General features: G+C 45.6%; 1 protein-coding gene across 1 annotated transcript in view; it reads right to left on the bottom strand.

Moving 5' to 3' along the window:
- Window positions 1-1,183: 1,183 nt before the first annotated feature.
- Window positions 1,184-22,811, bottom strand: part of FOXO1 (forkhead box O1) — a 92,604-nt gene continuing 70,976 nt past the window's right edge. The window contains exons 2-3 of the mRNA XM_019936686.3: window positions 5,032-6,387; window positions 1,184-4,558 (exon numbers count right to left, since the gene is read on the bottom strand). Of these exons, the coding sequence (XP_019792245.1) occupies window positions 5,050-6,387 (1,338 nt within the window). The 3' untranslated portion in view covers window positions 1,184-4,558; window positions 5,032-5,049. The remainder of the gene's footprint in view (window positions 4,559-5,031; window positions 6,388-22,811) is intronic.

Here is a 22,811-nt window from a genome sequence, read left to right on the forward strand (position 1 = left end):
GTTACAGTAGGTCAGCTCCAACGTGGAGAACGATAGCCAAGGCAGAGTCCTGCAGTGTGGCAGGTCCACAGGTCAAGAGACAATCCGTCCGTCTCTGGTCACAGCAGGGGCCTAGATACTGTCCGAGGAAGGAAGTTTCTCCCTCCATGTTAACCATAGAGCTCCAACCATGGGATCTGTCGCTTCCCACTGTGTTGCTTCCTCTTATCAACTGATTGGTCTTAATGAATGACATCAGGTGCGTGATTTTACGTATATGTACAGAGGGTTTTGAAAGGCGCCTGCTGGTCTGAGTTCTGGTGGTACAATCAAGGCGTTTTTCTGCATTTGGACTAGATCACTTTTCAAAGTGATCTATGCACAAGACCCAGGTCTGGGGGTAGATGCTCTTATCTGTTCCACACTCTGGACTTCTGACTATCGTGTCTTTTAAAGCAAGGGTTCCATTGCTGAAAGGAAGTAAGGAAAAAACGAAAACTCTGAAAGCTGGACTGATCTTCCAGTGTCTACACAGACAAACATTAGAATGACCTATTTCCTTTTTGCTACTCCAACTCATTTGGATGTCCCCTTGCCTAGCAAAAGAGTCAGAAGCATGGAGAGACGGGACTTAATCCTGGTTTTAATCCTGGATTTAGTAACATCATTAATCTAATCCCAGCTCATTCCTCGGGCACTTTCTGAAAAAAAAAGCAAAGAAAGAAACCTCAACCTGCAGCCACTGAGTGGAAGGCACAATGCCCCCGCCCCCTTCATGTGGCCTTGGAAAGCCACTGCTCCCACCACACCACCCATCCCTGCTCGCTGACTTCCTAGCCAGGGCCCTCCCCAGCCTGCCCTTCAGGTGTTTCTCCCTTCAGCCCCACCTATTCCAACACGAGATCTCATATGCCTGGTCATTTCTGTGCCAGATGTAGTGTCAGGCGCTCCACGGATGAAGTGCTTCAGGGTGGTTTGGTACCAGGGAGTCTACTTGCTCTTCAGTTCTTGGGGATGATAGTTTGGTCCCAGAGGGACTGTTTCTACCACCCCCCAAAGAAATACCAGATTTGAATAAACCGTGGCACCGTGGCTGACAAGGTTTGAACTCACGTGAGAGCAAAACATGAAAAAACGGAAAAACAAAAAAACCCCCATAAACCTAAGAGCTTATTCTGCACAACTAGAAAAGAATGACACCAAACCATTTAAACATAATTTATGTACATTTATGGCTTTATACAGTAACAGCAAAGATTGTTCTTGTGTCTGTAAGTACATCAGCATCATCAGGCACTTCTCAGAGAGTATGGGAACGGGAACGTGGAACCTGGTACTAAACTCGAGTAGCGGAATGTGGGCGGGAGTGACTGCGTCCCGACGGGATGGACGTGGCCGCACCTGGCCACGCTGCCAGGCTGTCAGCCCCCCGCCCCCGTCAGGGAGGAGGCCAAGAGTAATGCTAGGCTGTTCTGTTTGCATAAACCACACTGCAACTTTTACTGAATGGTTACTCCCAAACTAAAACCACAAGAGAAACTTCTTGTTTAAAAGTCAGTTATAAATTAAGAACTCTTAGGAGCTGAATGTAAGAATTTCCAGTTGGGGGTTGGGGAATGGTGGGTGGGAGGGGAGGACTGATAACATATATCCAGCAGCTGAACGGGTCCCCATTGTATATTTGGGGGTAACTGTTTCCATTTTAAGTGTCTCTTCTCCTCTTTTGGGGATGATGTTTCACTGATCTACTGCTCACTGGGGTACAACATTTGCTAATTAATTTAGACTTTGTCAGTTTGTCAAAGCAGAACTTTCCAAGTAACACATCTATGACCTAAATATATTCCATACGTCTATATTACGGAAACAATACTTTATATTTAAAATATCTGAATAGCTCTATAATACAATATGCTTTTAATAACAGTACAAACCAGAGGAAATAAATCAAACAAGGCTGCATAGGTGATATCATTTGCACATTTCACAAAGCAATCATGTACAATAACTGATATACTCATTACTCCAGAAAGTCAGTATTCTTACAGAAAAAGAATTACTAGAGGTCACATAATGTTTGCTTTCAAAATAGACAAGGTGCCTTTCACTGGACTTCACTGTACCCCGGAGAGCTACCCAGGATTCCTGTTAGAATTTCAACACAAAGAAAAATTTGAAGGAAAAAAAAAAAAGATATTTACACAGACTCAAGAGGAAGCAACATCTTTTTAAAAGTCACTCTACGAAGTAGTAAGATTTTAACAGTGATTTGTAGCTACGGTTGCCTCTTCAATGAACAAGGCGGTGGGGAGTCTCACCGTGTGATGCCTGGGAGGCGGGGAGTGGTGGCAGGTGGACCCAGAGGGGAACACGAGTACTCTGGCTCCAGCGAGCTCTAGCACATGTGCAGGAGGCACTGCTCAGAACAACTAGGGTTTCTATGACCAGACTTATTTTGGAGTGGCCAACAATGAAGATGGCTAGAGAGGCGGCTGTTTTAATGAATTTTCAGAAGCACAGAAGTCACTGTGGGAGCTTACAGTAGAGCCTGTCTCCTGGAGGAGAGCGCCATCAGAACACCTGTGTTCTTGTTAAACACGGAGGAAAAACCAAGCCAACAGAGACGCAACTCACAGGCAAGACACAGCAAGTGTGAAGTGGGCTGGGTTCACAGAAATCAGAGCCTTCTCAAGAAGGCCAGAGGAACGTCTTTGTGCACCTGTTCCTTTTACTGTGCGGATTCTCAGCGTTCCACATGACGTGAACACACCGGTGGATTAAATGGCACGCAAAGCCAATTAACTTGGTCTATCAGTACAGGTAATTGGAAAATATCAATATTACAACATAATGATCACAATTATAATTGGCGTTGCTAAAGGCAGAAGAAACACTCCAATTCTTAACTTACGCTAAGGCTTTTTAAAATAAACTCAAATGTACCACTTACAGCTGGTTCGTTGGTTTTCAAATTCATTGCCCCGATTTTTAAGCAAGCTCTATTCCATTTGGTAGCCACCTGCACTCATGAACACAAAACATTCTAAAAATCACTTGAGTGCCACTTAAAAATTCCCCGCTTCGACTTGGCCTTCCACAGGGTGCCAAGTAGCCCAAGGACAGAGGGAAAGAGGGATGAAGCATGAGTGTGGACCTGATTCTTCAAGGCAGAGCTACAGAACCAACCTCCACCTAGACCAGGAAGAGCACAGTATTACGAGGGAAAACTTTTGCTGAAGCTCAACTCAAAACGGTTAAGTTGATCAAAGCCCCCAGCTTGAGAAAGGAGCACTGTTTTAGAGGTGGATCTCCCCTTCTGATCTACAAATATTACGAGGCCCCCCGCCAGGAGTATTTGCAACAAAGAGCATACAGGCATCCGTCAGCAGAGTCAATGCTGTGTGGTATGCTTAATTCACAGGATAGTAGAAGCGGATGGAATCTTTTAAAAACGCATACATAAAAACATATCAAGTTCTCCTAAACGTGAAACACAAAATGTTCATAACTATACATCACTCTCCTGCCAAGATAGGGACAGAAATGTTGAGTGTGCAAGTACTAATTACAATGATTGAAAGATTAGTCAGAAACATCACCAAGTAGCATCCCAAAGTGTACAAACCAGTTAAGCACGTATAAAATTAGTACTAATCCAGTTAGAAATACAAAATGAAAATTACGGATGCTGCTTCAAATATCTGGGATTCCACAAATTTACAAGCAGACTATGTAACAAAGTAGACTCTAGTTTTAAGAAAACATTACAGTTCAATATCTATTCCAAAAATGATCTCAAGTCCCAACAATAACATCAAAAATCATTCATCTGGAAATTAGAACCATTTAAGTGTTTGTACAAATTTGCAAATAACAAAATAAACGAACAAAACAAACCAAAAAAAATAGAAAAGACTTGTACATGGCTGGCGTTTAACCTATTTTCTATTCTTTTTTTTTTTCCAAAAGAGTTCTGATAAGTCCATTAATTCAGCAGACGGACAACAGGCTACTGGTTCTCCTGTGAGTTATGTGGCAACGTGAACAGGTCCAGAGCCGTTCCATGGAGGTGCAGAATGGAGAGCTTGGTTCTTTGTCATTCATCAGTTCAGCAGAACACAGGTCGTACAAACAAAAGTTTAACTTATCAAGGACATGAGACCATCACAGTATTACAAAAAGAGTAGAAACTTTCCTTGGACCAAATGAATATTTAAAAAAACAAAAATGCACACAAATACAATTCTGTAGCTACGGCTTATATACAAAACTTGAAAGCACACCAGGATCCAAAAGTCTTTTCTGCAATTATACGGTGTAGTGAGTTTGGCACTTCATTGTAATGAAATTTCCAATGGCACAGTCCTTATCTACAGCAGCACGTAACCTGCAAACATCGGGCAAACATCCTGTACAGGAAAAGTGTCTTCGCTGCCAAGTCTGACGAAAGGAAAAAAGAAACACTTTTTTCTTTTTTTTTTTTTTAATCAAGAAAACGAAAAGGTAGGGTGAAGGACATCTTTGGACTGCTTCTCTCAGTTCCTGCTGTCAGACAATCTGAAGTACTTTTAAGTGTAGCCTAGGAAAGAAAACACATACACACACACACTTATTGAATATACAGCCAAATTAAAATCAATTCAACTCAACATATCAGGGTGACAGACATACTTGCAGGGGGGGCTGGACTTTCTCAAACAGCTCTGAAATCATTCGGTGGGAGAAAATTCCACTTTAAAAAACCCTTCAGCATTTGATTTGTATCAAATGTATTCACTTATTGAAGAGTTGCTAAAAAGATGCAGCCATCTAGTCTGTCGAAAGAAACTCTCTAAAGCAGTTAGAGGAAAAGCTTCCTTACATTTAAGCTCCAAAGGAAAATTTATAAGCTGCAAAAGGGGTGGAGAATGAATGATAAAAGGTGCCTCTCGGCAAGGGGCGGCCAGCTGCCATCCAAAACTCCCCGACCATGGAAGATACAAGGCAAGGTACTGGGTTCCTCTCTTCTAAGTCCTGTTTTCAGAAGGTCTTTTGATATCGGGGTGCTCTTACCTGCTCACTCGCTCGCTCTCAGCCTGACACCCAGCTGTGTGTCGTCGTCTTGACACTGTGTGGGAAGCTTTGGTTGGGCAACACATTGTCAAAGTTAAAATCCAACGTATCTCCATCCATGAGGTCGTTCCGGATGATGGACTCCATGTCACAGTCCAAGCGCTCGATAAACATGCCGTCCAAGTCACTTGGGAGCTTCTCCTGGTGGAGAATGCCCATCCTGCCGTAGCCGTTGCAGCTGCTCACGGAGGAGTAGCCCCCCAGGGCATTCATCTGCATGGGGTGGGGCAGAGGCACTTGTAAAGCTGTCTTCACTGGGGCCAAGCGGCTCAGACCCGAGGTGTGGGGCATGGTGTTCACCGCGTGGGGCAAGGCACGCCCGTTAACCGCAGACGTCGACTGAGCGTGTCCAGGGTGGCTGTGGGAGCTGGGGTTCATCATCTTGTTATGAGATGCCTGGCTGCCATAGGCTGGCATGACCGAATTAGGGCCCATCAGCACATTCTGGCCAAGGACTCGGCTGCTGGGTTGAGCCACCCCAGGATCAACTGGTGTCATAATGTCATTATGGGGAGGAGAGTCGGAAGTAAGTAACTCCTTCAAGAGTCCCGGTGCACAGTTATACTGACTCATGCCTCCGTAACTCGATTTGCTGTCCTGAAGCGTTTGCATAGGCATCTGGGGCAAAGGGCTCATGCTGGACTGGCCGTACGTGTATTTTTGGTAGTTCGGGCTGGGTGAGTTCAGACTGGTGTTTGGCGGCGCAAACGAGTAGCATGGTGTCTGCTGCATCATGGTGCCCGGCGAGGACTGGGTTGAAACAGTTAATGACGTTGGTGATGAGAGAAGGTTGAGATTATCCAAAAGGTTTTCCATGTTCTCAGGACTGCTTATCTCAGACAGACTGGGCAGGGTAGAAGCCATCTTTGCGGCAGACGGTGGGTACACCATGGAATGCACATCCCCGTCTCCAAGATCATCCTGTTCAGTCATAATGGGAGAAAGCCTCCCACTAATAGTACTAGCATTCGAGCTAGTTCGAGGGCGAAATGTACTCCAGTTATCAAAGTCATCATTGCTGTGAGAGCCAGGGCTCGCAGGCCACTTAGGAAACTGAGACCCTGGGCTGTCCCCGGCACCCTCCTGGCCAGACTGGAGGGATGCTTTTTTCTTGGCAGCTCGGCCTCGGCTCTTAGCAAATTTACTGTTGTTGTCCATGGAGGCGGCTCTTCTCCTGGGAGATTTCCCACTCTTGCCTCCCTCTGGATTAAGCATCCACCAGGAACTTTTTCCAGTTCCTTCATTCTGCACTCGAATAAACTTGCTGTGTAGGGACAGATTATGACGAATTGAATTCTGTAAAGCAAAACACCACGTTAGAAATACAATACTCCTCCAATTGGAAAACCCACTATTCGATACAGACACGTATCACATGGAAGACAAGTCAAGTTTTGAAAGAGTTTACGGTATAGATTTCAACCTGTACAGTCACTACGTGAGAGCTCAAATCAGTAAAGGAAAAACAGTATCGTATCTTAAAAACAGTATCTGTGTCTTAATTTAACGACGGGACAAAGTTAAATGAGCATTATTATAAACACCTTCTTTTACACAGCTCTATTTTGCAGGGAAATTACAGGAACTGGTTTTTAAACCACTTGGATTTGCTATGCAAATAGCACTCCACAACAAAGTGCTATCAAAACCCCTTTCCACTCCATCGCGCCTAGAACTACTGCAAATTCTCTTCGGATGGCACATTTGCCACTTACACAAAGTGAGAAGTTTTATATTATGGGGCCCACGTGGTCACGGAAAGGAGAGAAAAGAAGCAGGATATATTCTTAGTCAAGAATTAAAAGCCTGAAAACTAGTAAGACATAGACTCATTTACATCCTTAAAGTCCATTAGGCAGATATAGGTGAATATAAGGACAACTGGGCTGCTGTTGTTAATTTTAGAAAGTTGAACTGCCAAAAAAAACGAGAGAGAAAGGAAGGAAAAAAAGAAAGAAAGAAAGGGAGGGGGGAGGGAGGGAGGGAGGGAGGAAGAAAGAAGAGAGAAGAGAAGAAAAGAAAATAAAGAAAAGAAAAGAAAAGAAAAGAAAAGAAAAGAAAAGAAAAAAGAAAAGAAAGTTTAAATTCAAACGTTGTTCACAACCCTCTCCTCCCAGCAACAACCAGTAGCACGCACCACCTAGCTCAGCCTCTGACACCTGTCAGAGGTTACACTCTGGCCAAAAAGCCGGTCTTGGAGGGACAGAGAGCTGGTGGCTTTGATCCACTGAGTATGGCTCCACAACTAAATCGCATGCCCCCAGGACAGTTAGTAAAGAAAATCAACTGTTTTTGGAGCACTTAGGTGGCTCTGCTGCTCACTGGCTACAAACCTTGGGTAACTGCTTGGTCCCCATGTACCTTATAGCCCCTTTGGGGCTGTTCTATGGATTCCACGAGATAAGGTAGGTCAAATGCTCAGTGGTGTGTGCAACATGGTAAGCGGTCACCAAGAAGAAGGTGTTAGATCCCAACTTGGTTGGGGGATGGGGAGGAGGGGCCCAAGGCACCGCCCATTCTGAGCCCATTTCCCCCCTCCTAGTCACTGGGGTGTCGGTAGGAGCTTACGGGTGCCACAAGCACAAACCCACCACTCCACTCGGAACACACTGCAATGGGTTCCAGAGACGGTCGCAAGCTCCAGCAGAAGCCGTGGAGCCAGGCGGTAAACAAGGAAGCCCGAATGCAATTCCCCTACTGGACACACGGCGAGACTGACAGCACCTGGAGAGCCTCTGGGACATGTGGACAAGGAAAGGGGGGCTTCCGAGGAGGAGGGAGCTTCTCTGATAGATGTTTTTGCCCCAGCACAAGACAGGGCATGCAGCAGACTCCGTCATCAGGGCCCTGATCCCAAGTCCAGGGGCAGGGACCTGGGGACCTGGAGCAGGGCTGTGTGTGCTGTGAGCGTGGCCCCCAGACTTCCCTGGCTTCCTCTGCCGACTGAATGCAAGGCTCAGCCGACCGAGCCCCCCGAACCGCTGCGGCCCCCCGAACCACTGCGGCCCCCCTCCCTGACCACGGAAAGGCTCTGGCTGGATTTGTGGTCGCCCGGGATGCAGCCACAACACCCACACCCTCACGCCGTCGCCGTGGGACGCAGATGCCTGAATGCCAATCACTGCGCCACAACAAAGCCTTGGCACACAGCAGGGTAGGCCGGGACTCAACACAGACTACAAGTTCACAATTTTCCTCATTAAAAGGAGGCAGAAAACAAAGGGAAAAAATCTCACTTTCTAAAAGGAGATGCAAAAGTCAGAGTGAGGCCGGACAGTCAAGGCTGAGAAATCCACATTTCAAAACGCCCTCTGACCCTCTGTACTACATTCCACCCAAGGATTGCAACACAGCAGCTATGTGATGAGCCCTTCTGCCAGGCCCAGGCGAGTGTGGGTCAGCCCCGGACCTGAATGGGGACTTCCAGGCTGGACGCTGGGCAGGTGTGTAAGTGGATGGCAGTGAGGGTTTTCTTCTGTTGCCAAGATTCTCCTCTTCCTTCTCACCTACAGATCTATCCCCAACTCAAGACCGGCTTTGAGGACTTTGTGGACATACAAGAACCCTCTAAAAGAGGCCCAGCACTGCAATTCCCCAATGTCCTATTTCATCCCCATAAGATTCCCCAAACCCCATGGGAAGGTTTTACTTGCGCGCGCGCACACACACACACACACGCACGCACATACTGTGTGCTCCCAATATTCCATCATGACTATTTTGTTCTTTGAACACAACAGAAACACAGATAAGCTACGATGAAATCTCTGGAGGAAAGGAAGCTTGACTCCTGTCCCTGTCACATTTAGTAACTGATAAAGGGGGGAAGATCTTCCTAGACAGTGGCTTCCTGGCTCTGCACTGCCTGGGGGAGGGGTGGCACAGCTCTATGATTCACATAATTAGATCAGATCATTTGCAACTGCAATTGGGGGACTTTTTTTTTTTTTAATCTTACTTTTGCCTGGAAGCCTTTCTTTTTGTTTTTTGGGGGTTTTTTTGGCTGCGTTGGGTCTTCATTGCTGCGCATGGGCTTTCTCTAGTTGCGGTGAGCGGGGGCTCCTCTTTGTTGCGGTGCACGGGCCTCTCAATGTGGTGGCTTCTCGTTGTGGAGCACGGGCTCTAGGTGTGCGGGCTTCAGTAGTTGTGGCTCGCGGGCTCTAGAGTGCAGGCTCAGTAGTTGTGGCACATGGGCTCAGTAGTTGTGGCTTGTGAGCTCTAGAGCGCAGGCTCAGTAGTTGTGGGATGCAGGCTTCAGTAGTTGTGGCACATGGGCTCAGTAGTTGTGGCTCGCGGGCTCTAGAACACAGGCTCAGCAGTTGTGGCACACGGGCTTAGCTGCTCCGCGGCATGTGGGGTCTTCCCGGACCAGGGCTCGAACACGTGTCCCTGGCATTGGCAGGCGGATTCTTAACCACTGCGCCACCAGGGACGTCCCTGGGGGACATTTCTAACAAGACTGCAGAATCTGTCATGATGAAATCTTTAAAAAGTTCAGGAAGCATTCACTAGCTTGGATGGGACATACGCTAACTTACCACTTAGATTTACCAAAAAAGGGGGGGGGGCGGGGAGTAGATGTAGAACAATCCCTTACTTATCAAAACATTATGCTACATATTTTCCTAAGAGGACATTTCAGGTCGCTCTTTGAGCAACAGAGCTGTCTCCTAACTTTGCCAACAATTAAAAAATTTTTTTCCGAACAGGAAAAGGTTTGCTGCACAGGGCTTGTTACATAAATTCCTGTTTTTCACACAGCCGGCAGGACATTAAAGAAGCTATGATTTCCAATGGGGAATATCGGAGTGGAGGGTGTTGAAGAGGTAAAGCTTGTAAAAATACGTGTCGCTATTAATGATGTTATGTCTGCAAATCTCTGCCGGATGCGGTGGACACAGCCGAGGCAGGGAAACTGCGGTTCCCCGTGACCTGTGCAGAGAGCCACACGCGGACAGCAGTGCTCTGAGCTGTTCAGTTCTTCGACCACGAATAAATATCACGTGAGAAGAGAGGTAGGGTGAGAGGACAGGAGACTCGTGCACTGCAAACCACATACCTAAATCCTGAGGTTCTGCATGAGACCATCAGAGAAAAAGACCACTCAACAACTTTCCCCTCCACTAGCCGTAGTCTCCGCAGTCCGGGCTTGCCGCTCGCTGGTGTCCGGCTGGCTCCCCTCTGCACAAGCCCCTCGGCCGCCTGGCCCTTGACTCTCCCTCGCCTTCTGCGTGCCTGGCCACCCCGAGCAGGGCAGCGAGTTCTTGGGAAGCCTGACCCAATGGAAGTCCGTGGATCGTGATGGGGGAAGGGGCAGCCTGCACCCGGTGTGCCCTGGCTTGCTCAACCTGCTCTGCCAGCTGTTTCAAATGCTCGGGTGTTCATTTTGTGCACTCTACAGACCAGATTCCAAGCTTCTTAAAGGGCAAGCGGCTGGAGTGTGTTTTTATCTCCTAATCTCAAAGCCCCTAACAGATGCTCTACACACACGATACATTCAATGAACGTTTGTTGACTGACATCCCAAAAACATCACAGGGAAGATGTAATGCCTTCCACATCTTTTCTCTATCCATTCGTGCACCAATTCATGCCAAGTAACTTTTATTGGGACTGATTTATGCTGGGTGCAGTGAAAGATGTCAGAAGGAATTAGTCACAGAGTCTGCCCTCTGGGTGTTTTATGATCCACCTGGAAAAGGAACAAGTCCACCTAAATGGCCACTCAGGACAAAAAATGATGTACAAAGGACTGTCCAGGAGCCTCGACTTCTTCCTGCCAAAGGTCACCACCATCCCCAACTTCTGTCTCAGCCCAAGTGTCCTTTCCTTCCGGAAGCATTTCCTGAGAAGCCCATCCCAGCCTGCAGCTAACATAGGACCCGATTTACTCACCACAAGCGTGACTCTGCTATGTCTGGCTCCCCACTACCCTGTGAGCTGCATGAGCTCGGGGACCTGGGCTGTCCTCTTGTGCGCTATATCCTCACAGCTCCATCACCAAGTAGACACTCAAGTATCTGTTGAATGGATTAATAGGTCCTACATGTACGGGGTTGTCCTGAAGATTAAATGAGATAACAGATGTCCTTACCTCAATCGATAGGCCTGCTGTTATTATTAAGATAATGGCACCTATAAGATAACATGTCTGTGTTTTAGAGACTCACCCATATTACAAACATTGGTCTCGTTTCTTTGTAATTGTACCTTGTACTGTTCCCACCAAGACGAGGCTTTTACACGTTAGTTACTGGGAAAATAGACCAGTTTTGAGGTAGTAGTTAAGATATTTTCTCTCTGCACTAGACAGTGTCTGCTGTGGGCAGGTGTTAATGAAGGAATTTAGATACTACAGCTGGTCTGTAAACGCGCTTGCCAGGCGCGTTCTCAGAATCCTCAAGGTGGCTGCCGAGCCTTGCGTGCGGGCTCCGCGCTCTGAGTTCAGCTGGCGCGTGTGACGGGGAAGCAGCGGCAGGTGTTAGAGCAGGGCCACTCCCAAGGCCACAGGCTGGTGTGTCTCCTCGGGGGACTGTTGTGACTGAGCTCTGCAGGCCCACCGCCCTCCTGGCTGCAAGAAGCCACGCTCCAAGGCTGGGCCCCAGAGACGCTGAAGACACAGGGCAGGAACTGCCCCTTCCCTGGATGCCCTTAGCCTGGATGTCTAAAGCAATAATCGGACAGCCATCGACGTGCAAGAAGAAATCTTTACACTTTTCACCTACTTTACATTTTTATCTCATTTTTAAAAAATGAGCATGGAGAAGTTGATTTGAGAACTAAGTTCCGTTTCTCCATTCTTTAGCCATTGAATAAAGTTTGTCTGTTCCAGCCTCAAAAAAAATTAAGTAAATAAAAATGAGCAAATGCATTATACAATATATACAATATGTTGGTACAGTATAAATGAATAAATGTACCATCAAAAAGGGTGTGATTTTTACAAAAACGTTTAGAGAGCACTAGTCTATTACAGTAAACTTCCAGTCTACTAGAAGCCCCAACAAAGAAAACCAAGGGAGCAGACAGAACTAGACCTCCGTCAAGTCTAACGAACTCTTTGGTCCCGCAAGGCCAGGGCTGAAGAAATGGCCTGGGGTCCAGCCCTCGGTTTGCTTCCCTCCTCCCCTGCCCTCCTGAATCCCGCCTTCAGACCTGAGCTCCCACCCGGTTCCATCCAGCCCACCCACGAGTGTACGTGGAGACCACCACCTCTCAGCCACCACTCTACCCATCACTGCTGCACCCTACTTTCTGCTGGGCATTCTAAGACTACTCTGGTCTTTGTGTTTAACCAAGAATAAAACAAAACCAGCAACTTAAGCTGAATACATCCTGCTCAGGATCCCCTGGCCTTCATACTTTACACGTGGATTTTACCTTACAGTTTACAAATGGCTTTCAATACATCATGTCTCGTTCCACCCTTGCGAGAGCCCTATGTAAGGCAGGTATTATTGGCCCCATTTTAAAAATAGGAAAACTGAGGCTCAGAAAATGAATCTCATGCAAAATAACTCTGCATACAACACCACTGCCAGCTGGAGAAACCACTTTTTGGCTTCACCATCATGAAGAAGAATCAAAGGAACATACTTAAGACTGAGGTTACATGTATGCATCTTGAGGGAGCGGAAATAATTCTGTCTACAAACACTAGTTTAGAAAACTCGTGTTCTGCCTCAACGGGTAATAAATTTACAAAATATGGTTTGCTTTTAATTCTAATTGGTTACTCTTTGTGGAAGGAAAGCAGAGCAGCTCAAGTGTGAATTTCAAATGTGAGCACCGCCCAGGGAAAGCCTGTGCAAAGGGGCTGTGAGGACCCAGGAGGGAAATGGAAAGGCCCTCAGAGGTCCCACAGCCTAGAACTGCCCGTCGCCCTGGGAGAGGGTGGGTGTGAGCTACAGTCACCAAGCCAAACAAAAAGAGCTCCAAACTAAGGCGCTGGAACACGTGACTAAATGAACTTGTTGTTCTAGAAATTCTAGAAATTCTTTCAAAACGCTAGACACACTAGGTTTTTCCAAAAGCATTTTATCTAATTTCTGTGAACTCTGTCAACGTGCACTATGGTTTCGTAGGCTCCCAGCATGGACTCACCCCCTCCTCCTGCTTCCTCTGTTTTACACATCCCTTCCTGCAGTTCCAAGAATGAAAACAAACTAAGGAGAAAGCAGGAATAATCTCTGTTCAACAGAGTTCCCGTTAGAGGTGCTAATAAAACAACAACTTCGTAAAATAATGCATTTTGCTTGCAAACAGAAGGAAACATGTGACCTTTGCCCATGCTTCTTTTTTACAGGTGATGTCGAAAGATGTATGTTACCAACCGACAGCATAAAAATTCAACTTGAGAAAGTGCTGCAGTGGAAGATTTGCTGTGGAGAGCTTGATCTACACGCTTACACACTAGGCCCTGGCATCCAGCTCTTCTGTAAAGCTGATTTCATTTCCCCGAAACCTGTCCTTCTTGCCTGCACATCAGTGACCCCAAAGGCCACTCTCACCCCCAGTCTGTACTAGGACTCAGGCTTCCCTGGGAACCCCTGTGGACAGAGGACTCGAAGCCTCATAAAACTTGTGAGCTGGAAAACCCTGGGAAGGTCACCTGGCCTAACACCCTCATTTTATATTAGGGAAAATAGAGTTCAGAAAGATTAAAATGCAGGTGAAAGGCTTACGGGTGTTCATTTACAAAAAGCAGAATCACATGGGGCTTTAGTCCTAGAAGAACCAGTGTCAAGGACATGCAATGACCCTCCCCCGACCAAACCAATACTCAGCTACAGATTTCTCCAGCGGCTAGACAGACACACATTTGGCTCGAAGCAGCTCTATCTCTGACTCAAATCATTCCAAAGGAAGGAAAAGATGACTACATTAAATCGGCTTCTACTAAAAAAAGCACATCGGAGACTATGCTCTCATGTAAAACAGAACCAGAAAGACACATGTAAGATCTCATGCGAACCTTCGTGTTTTCAGGAGGCAGTGGGGAGGTGGATCCCAAGGTCAGACTGTGGGACCCCTGAGTCAGCTGGTCTCCCCAGGCCCCAGTCTTGATGTCTGTGACACAATACCAACTGTTACTTGGGATCGTTAGGGGCGGGACGGCATCATCTCCATGGAAAGTGCTCAGCGCATCACCTGGCACAAAGTGAGGGAACAGAGGTTGGCTATTTTGTGATGGGAAGTAAAGAGATGTATAAACAGGAATTTTTTAGCCATCATGAATGGTTACAACCTGATTAAAAAACCATTCATCACAAACTTCCTGTTCAACAGGCAGCCAGCCTTCCTGAGGCTGTTTCCATGTCCTCACAACTGAGCTGCAAAACCCTTCTTTGACAGAGAAATTGTTCTCGCCCTTTAAGAGGATTTCAAAGGTAAAAGTCTGGATCGTTTGACTCCCGTGTTCCGTCAGCTGTGGGGGCGACCCCTGTCATAACCTGTGTCCACGAGCTTGTTCAAGGAGCGGGACATACACCAGTCGGCCAGTGAAGAGCTGGTATCCAGGAAGGCAATTACGAGGACAACGCTCTTCCGCGTCTCTTCCCACACAGTGGCCACCCACCGCCGCCTGCTTCACAGACAGCAAACCCTGAAAGAGCCCCCGAGGGGTGGGGGGGATTTAGAGCAGACTGCAGGGCAGAGTGCTGGGTAAAGGGGTGGGTTACAAAGTGAACGGGACCGTGGTATCAGGAAACAAGGCGTGCAGACGGACGCACCCCTGGCCTAGAAGGACGGCCAAGGAGGAAACCTTGTGATAGAGAAACAGACGATGCTCCACAGCTCGCCTGGTCTTTAATAAGCTCTCCTGTTGGCCAAAAGCCTCCATATTTCAGGGTAAATTTTCAGCCAACAACCTCAGACATTTAGGACTTAAGAAAAAATCTTCAGGGATGGAAGAGAAGCTTTACTTAATGATTTTTAAAGTATCCCAAGCTTTTGCTTCTCAGAAGGTGGTAATTAAAAAAGAAGCACCATGTTTCCCCATGCTGTGTCCCATAGGAAAACCCTGTATCAGAGAAAGCTACATTTTATGAGAGGAAGGGGTAAGTCCTTAATTTTCAGATGTGAAAACCTATACCATTTCATGCCCTGTGTTTTACACACTATCAGAAACCAGGAACTCCGAAAGACAAAACCCAGAACAACCCAGGTGAGGCTGAAACCTTAGATGCATCTTCCCTTCTGTTCCAGATCATGAGGCATCTATCTGAATCACTGTCCTTGTACAATCTCCGTGAAAGTTGCTACTGTGGAGCCCTGCTTAGTAAAGTCTGGAAAACAGAAACTACCTCCCACGGCTATACACTTGGGCCTGATGTTGCCATATACTAGCCAGAGAGCTCACTCTCAAGTGAATGTCATCAACCCTGGCTAGGAAGGTCCCCGTAATGGATATACAGAGACTAAATTTCACTTAGCTAAAATTCTTTTAAATGCCTTTTTTTTAAAAAAAAAAAATAAAAAGGATGTGTCGGCTACTAAGGATTTCAAAGTGGAGCTTGTTTCTCCTGGGATTTAGTTCCAGTGCGGCAAGCAGGCATCCCTGGCCACCCTTTAACCCAGTCACTCCTTCCCCAGGGAGGCACAGAGACCGGCGGGCACTGCCAAGCCCACAGCAAGGAGCCACCACTCCCCACCCTGCCCATCAGCTGACCTGAAGGAGCCTATCCTTTGCGAAACTTCTTTTTCATTAACTGCCCAGAATACAGACTCTTTTGTGCTCTTGCCTAATGACTGCCTCAGACACAGAAGGCCCCACCAGCACAGAATATTAAGAGGAAACTCATTTGTTGAAGTGATTCTGCCATTTTCCTAATGAAAATCTTTGTCTATTTTACAGGCCATACCATTTTTCGAATCTTCAGTGGCTTTAGAAACACACCGCTTTACAATGCAATTAACGACCTTATGTATTTGGCTACCGGAATGAGGCAAAACAAAATAAAAGCCAGAAACAAAGAACACATTAGCATTTACTCTCTTCTGATGAAGAACTTAAATTAGGCATAAAATGAAACATAGCATATATCAATAGTTTGATCCATTTTAAAGTTTTCTAAAGAGAACTAAAGTGAATTTTAAAGTATTTTGTCAGAGTTAGCGATGAGCCCGTTAAACCTGTTCGTGTTAAGTAAATGTTTATTCAAGGTTTGCAACCAAACTGCTTACAAGAGCCACAAAAAGCTTTACGAATGTAAAGGCAATAAGGCTGAAACTTGGACAGATTAGAATCTCTAGGATGAGATCCCACCCATAGGACGTACTATCTATAATTGCTTTTTACCCTGAATATGTTCACTGTCTGGAAAATCTAGGGAAAGATGAATCCACTGAATGCATAAGCTATTTACCAAAAACTGCTACTCATGGTCAACAGAATTAAAAAGTACAAAGTCTCGGTTCATGTGGGGTGTTTTTTTTTTCTGTTTTGGAACCCAAATATGATAAACCCAGATTACAACAACAAACTGCAATAAAATATAACACTCTGAATTACACATTATTTGCAATGTACGGTTTTCTTGGTTATACAGAATCTTGAAACCAGCCTTCTTGCCCATCATTCTGGCTAAGGAACCTAATGCAACAATGATTTGTCAAGTACACATTGTTTTAGGGCTACCCCCCAAAAAATTCTTCAGTTTGTCCCAAGTCAAATAGTTACAAATATTCACTGACTGACCCAATATTAGCAAAACCATTTGGGCCCATTTACTTCATGATAAAGCAAAACGCCCCCCACCGTGGGAGACTGGGCCAGCCAGAGCTGTCCCCAAGGGTCCTGCAGATGTCAGGGATCCACCTCAGTGAACAGACCACAGACACAGCAGGTCTGCTGCACAACAGCCCTACTCTCCACACCTTCCTTCCAAACAACAAAGGCTCCGTCAGTACCACCGGGACCCACGCCAGTTCAGGGACTCCAAAAGAACCCCCCCCAAAATGTTTCAGAAATGCAGCTTTATTAGGTTACCTGAAAGCCTACATATACATGTCTCTCAAGGCCTTTCAGAATGTGTCCACCTTAAAACCACACCTCCTCACCAGCACAGCCCCTGTCCTGCACACGAGGCCTGCACCTAACTTCTCAAGCAGTATTTGTCCACGGCGCTGTCACGACAACATGGTGCTGTGCTTGTTTGTCACCCACGCTATGAACAGCACTTCACCTCTGAAAACTGCATCAACTGAACAAGGAAGGAGCCTGAGAACGTTCCCCTCACTCCTGCATAGTCACTGACGCTCCACCAGAAGTAACACATTTATAAAGTGATGCCCACAGGACCTGCAGCCTAAATCAGGTCTCAGGTCAAGATTAAGGCCAGCTCTGGGAGAATGTGCTTCGCCACGATCACTCCAGGGCTCAGGGGATGCTGGAAGGCTCCAAACTGAGTTTGCCCTGGAACCAGATTTAGATGACCTGGGGACATCTACTATGACTCCTGTGGGTTCCATTATTTTTGAGCTTAGCCCCAGGGTTAGGCTGGTCCACATTCCAGAGCGAAGAGAGGAAGAAAGCCAAGTAGGACAAAAAGGATCCTCAAATCACCTGAGGATTCCCAACTGAGCGATCAGCAAACCTCCCCATCTGGAAAGTTTTCCTTGTATTAAACTTTTTACTCTAATGCTGCAGTTTGAACCCATAACCTCTTTAGAAATATGAACAACATTGTCAATGCACCGGCTACACACAACACACATTCATTGTTCTGGGTTGAGAAAACAATGAGAGAGTTTTGTTAAGCTCTATTTTAAATACTGGAGGGAAACTAACAAAGAAAGAATGAATAAATAACTATATGAACCATTTCTTAGGATGATTCAAACCCATGGAGAATTAGAACTTCTCACCTGAGCCCACAGTCTGTGATGGTACACGTTAAACTCCTCTTTGCAACTTCACTGCTCACTGTTTTCAGTTTTGTCACTTTGAATTTTGTCCAAAATGGAACTGTGCATAGCAACCATTGTGGCTGGAATCTTGCACATGCTACAAATGTTTTGTATCTCTTCCGAGCTACTGCATTCAAGGATACTCTGAACCACTGCTACAGCTTCCACCACAATATATTAGTATATACATTTGGGGTGCCTTTTCTCCACTTTCTTGAAATGATGCATTTGCCCAAATGGTTCAGTATTAAGGGTCTTCCCAGAAGAGTAAGGGCTTATTTAGATGACGCCCTGTGCCTCACCACCATGTAACACAAAGGAGCACGGTGAAAGCTAAGTGAGAGTGCGTTTGGAAACCACACAGCATGTTAAAAATGTGAACGACAATAACAATTTCAATTTCTAGAAATCCTTGATATTCTAAAACAAAAGCAGGATTTTCTGGAAGAAGTTGCTAACCCTATTACCACGGATACTCAAACAACTATGAGCAGTGAGGTCAGTCTAATTTCAACTCCTCTCGCTTTGTTCTAAACAACAGGTAGTCTCTTCGGTATTATTTTCTTTCTTTTTTATTACTCGGAAAAGTAACTGAAACAAATTCTGACAACCTAAATAAGGTTGTAAGTAGCATTCAGAATTGTTAGTGGGTGAACAAAGTTTCAAACAATCGTTCTTCACTACAACTCTACCCCCAAAGGTAAGAAGTTTTACATTTTAACCATTTTTAAAGTCCATGATACAACTCTATCAAACAACTGATGAAGACAGATACCAATATATTGTATAACTACTTTAATCCTCAAAGTAACTATAAATTAAACTGGAGTAGCATGCAATTTTAGAACAAAATATTTTCTTTTGAAGAGTCTTCAAGGCTGGGTTATTTAGTTTTTTGTTTATTTAAATTATAAAGACACCCGACTGTTCCAAAAGGACCCCAGGGTCAGTCAGGGCTGGAGCAGAACATGTCCCATCAGCACTGCCCCAGCCAGCACCAGAGCACTGTTCTGTTCTTGGGGGATGGAGGGGCGTGGAGGTACCAAGGATCTCACAGAATCTTGAGTCAGTCATTTTTATTGGGAATACAAACAGAAGATAAACTTTCACCCTCATTTTTATCATGGAAAAATCCATCCAAAATTAATCAAGAAATCAAGCAAAGCTTAGTTGAAATGGGTCTAACGTAAACTATTTAAATCCAGACAATCTGAGAAATTAATTTATTTCCATTCACATTTCAATAACATAAATCAGGGTCTTTTAATGGAAAGCAATCAATGTCATTTTCATTCAGCAGGTACTTATTGGGCCCCTACTGTATATTGGTACTGTTGAAACAACTAGGTAACATGAGGCTCTTTTCCTGCCTCCCAGGGTCATATACAGATGGCTGACAACACGAAAATGAAAGGTGGCACATGCTCAAAACAAGAAAGGAAAGACCCTAACCTAAAATTGAGGAAAGGCAAGATTCAGATCGCTGGATAAAAGGGAATTGTCGACGTGAGTGCAGAACACGAATAAAAGGTGATGGGTATACTACATAACGTGTTCTAAAACCCGAGAGCCCTGGATTCAAACCCAAACCTGAGTAATCCTGGGCAAGTGACTTACAATCTAACAGTACTTACCTTACTGAACCACAGTACTAAGTGCTCAGTGTGTACAAAGTGACCAACAAATATTAGTATCAGTACCTGCAAAAAAGTTTGTTAAAAGCACTAACAAGACGTGTCTGGAGAAGAAAGAAGGGGTAAGAGTGGCTGTATTTGAGTTCAGACGCAGAAAGAGGGGAAAATAAGGTGGGAGGGGACTTTTAAAAATGAGCTAGGAGCTTGTATTTTATCCGACACGCAACACTCAGGAGAGCGAGAAAAGATCAGAATAAAGTTACGACGTGGAACCTAGAGGAAAGGGCCAACCTGTCTTCCCACGAGACAGCAGGGGAAAATGGAGAGACTGTGTCCTGCTCGGAAAGCAGATATTTTTGATCATCCAAAAATTTAAGTATGTGCGACGTCTGTGTTTTCATGTGCATATAAATGTTTGTTGATAAGCAAAAGCACCTCCGGGAGGTGCTGTCTTCAGTATGGTTCTTCCCCACCCTGAAAGGTGCCCTTTGTTCAAATCACTCCCCCAACAGGAGGCTGCCACAGCTTGTGTGGAGAGGCGGATGACAAGGGTCACCTTGAGGATCTCGCTGAAAATGATGGGGTTTTATATTAAAGCTGCTGCCGGGCTTTTGTCTCATGATTCAAATGCTACTTGGTTGTTTTGAAACTCGTGGTATAATATCTGATTTTTTCATAGTCAGAGGAGGGCAGGAGACTGGGACCGGTACCATTTGTTTTGAAAACAAATTCTAAAATTCGTAAAGTCTGCTGTGTTTTCATACTTTTATCCATCGTTCACAACATTTGGCATACAAATCCCGTTCTTACTTTTAGAAAGGTTTATTTTTGTTTCTTGAGGTCATTGTCTAGGCTCAACCATAACATCTTTCAGGTTGTTTTGAAAGGCTAAAGGGAAATTAAAGGAAATAATGCCCTACAATGTAACCATGGACTGTTCCACATAAACAAGGATAAAGCTACAACAAATCACTCAGTTATTCAGTACCTTAGTAGATGCATATGAGATCCAGGGCCGAGACTGGCCCACGGCTGGACAGCAGTGGTATGAAGATAAACTGAGATGGCATTTTCTCCCCAGTAACCACCCACACACACAACACTCCCTCCAACCACATACACACTTCCATCATCCTGAAAGGCACCACACACGCACACACACAGGAAAGAGGTCTAAATCTTTGGAACTTAATTTTTAACGGCTGACTATCCCATCAGAATTTGATTATAAAAGCATGACTGTGGGTGTAAACCCTACCCTCAGCAGATCCCATCGACCTTTCCTCTTCCACAGCCCAGGAGCCCTGGCCTCTATCTGCTTCCTTTCCTTTCTGCCCCCAAAATAAGTTAGTGCCGTGCAATTTACAACCAGATTTAAAAGTCACAAAGTTACCAGCAAACAAACAATAGCAGGCAGTTCAAACATTTTGTAAAAGGAAGATCTCACAGTCCAATACTTGGTCTGATCACTTTCCTGGAGAAGCCCTGAGGAACACTTGCTGAGAGAAATACCACACCACAGGTTATTAACCTCCCATCTATTTCACAGCGCTTTCTCCCAACCATTGCTCCTACTAGGATCCTTCTGTTCTCCCCACCAAAGCAAACAAAACCAAACAAAAGCAGTTCCCTTAATTCAGAGTTTGTATCTTCTGGATAGAAAATACTTTATGTGAACTTTTCATGTACACTCAACTCCTGGAAAAGCTTAGCTTAGGTATGGAAGGAAGGGAGGGAGGAGAATAGAGAAGAGAAGAGAAGAGAAGAGAAGAGGAGAGAAGAGAACATCAAGTGCAATGCCCAAGATCAGTTCTGAGAAGCTGCATTTGCTTCCTTAGTTTGAGGTTTCAATGCAAAATAATAAATCATTTCTGCCTGGCTGGAACAATTCACCTCAAAATAAAAGAGTTTTGTTAAGAGGTTCTGCTTCCCCCAAAGCAGAGGGCTGACTGATGAGAGGGATGCAGAACCTGCCCCGCTATCATAATCAAGCAATCTAATGAGAGCAACAAAAGCAGCAAAGCTGAATATTAAATATTAAACGAGAGCTGGGGGGAGGGGTGTTGACACAGACGGCCTCACTCGGGGAATGTGCCTCACTTCCAACACCTGCCAAGAGGAAGCAGTGTGCTGTTCTGGGTCCAAATTTCTTAAGTCCATCCTTGCCAAACAGTGCAGCTGTCACTCAGGCTATAGTTCATGAATCTTTACCTAACAACTCTGACAACCGTTCCTAGAATGCTGATCCTGTTGACTGAGAACCTTCCTGCGTCCCGGTTAAAATCCTACTCCACAAAGGTCCTGCTGAACTGCCGACAATGACATGATGACAGGATTCCCCATGGCCGGCCTCCCACACACCCCCCCCCCCCCCCGCCCCAGGGTAGTCTCTATCTCCAACCACTGCCCATGTGGATTCGTCCTCCAGGTCGCCAAAGGTTAGATTTTCCTCTAACCACTGAGGGCTCCTGGAGCACCTCCAAAGTAAATCCAGGACAAGGCGGTACACTATGGCCAAGGAGAGCATCTCCAACATGCGCTCCAAAGAATAACGGCTCCTCCTAGGGTGAAAGGAGTTCACTGAGGAAGTATGTTCGGGATATCTGGCCACACCGACTCAAACAGGACTCCCAACTGCAGGATTCTTGGAGTCTCTAATACACTAACTTCATGTTAATGTACAAAAGCAAAGCAAAGCAAAACACAACGCCCTTCACTAACTTAAGATGTTTCGTTCTGTTCTGTGGGTGTGATCCCATGCACCCACCGCGTCTCTGACACTTCCTCACAGCCCATACTGTGGAACCAACGTTTAGCAGCATACACTTTGGGAAATGCTGGTCTAATGGCAAGACAGTGGTCAAGAGACTGAAGACCTAGGTCTGGCTCTATCTTTGTATGTATGACTTTGGACAAATTTTATATCCTGTGTATCTCCGCTTTCTTGTCTATAGAGTGGAAAAAATAACACTTGTCCTAACTCCGCAAAGGAGTTGTAATGGATACAACCTCTTCAAAAAGCATAAATAGAGTACTGTGCCCTTGTGAGATTTCATGATTACGCCCAGGGTAGAAGGGCAGGCTACCTGAAAGCTGCAGAGCTATCCACACTTCCTACCAAAGAACACACCTGTCCCAGGTACCCTGGAAAGCCCAGGCGCTCTGCGAACCATGAAC

The sequence above is a fragment of the Tursiops truncatus genome, chromosome 18 (genome assembly GCF_011762595.2).
Source record: "Tursiops truncatus isolate mTurTru1 chromosome 18, mTurTru1.mat.Y, whole genome shotgun sequence".
Classification (NCBI taxonomy): Eukaryota; Metazoa; Chordata; class Mammalia; order Artiodactyla; family Delphinidae; genus Tursiops; species Tursiops truncatus.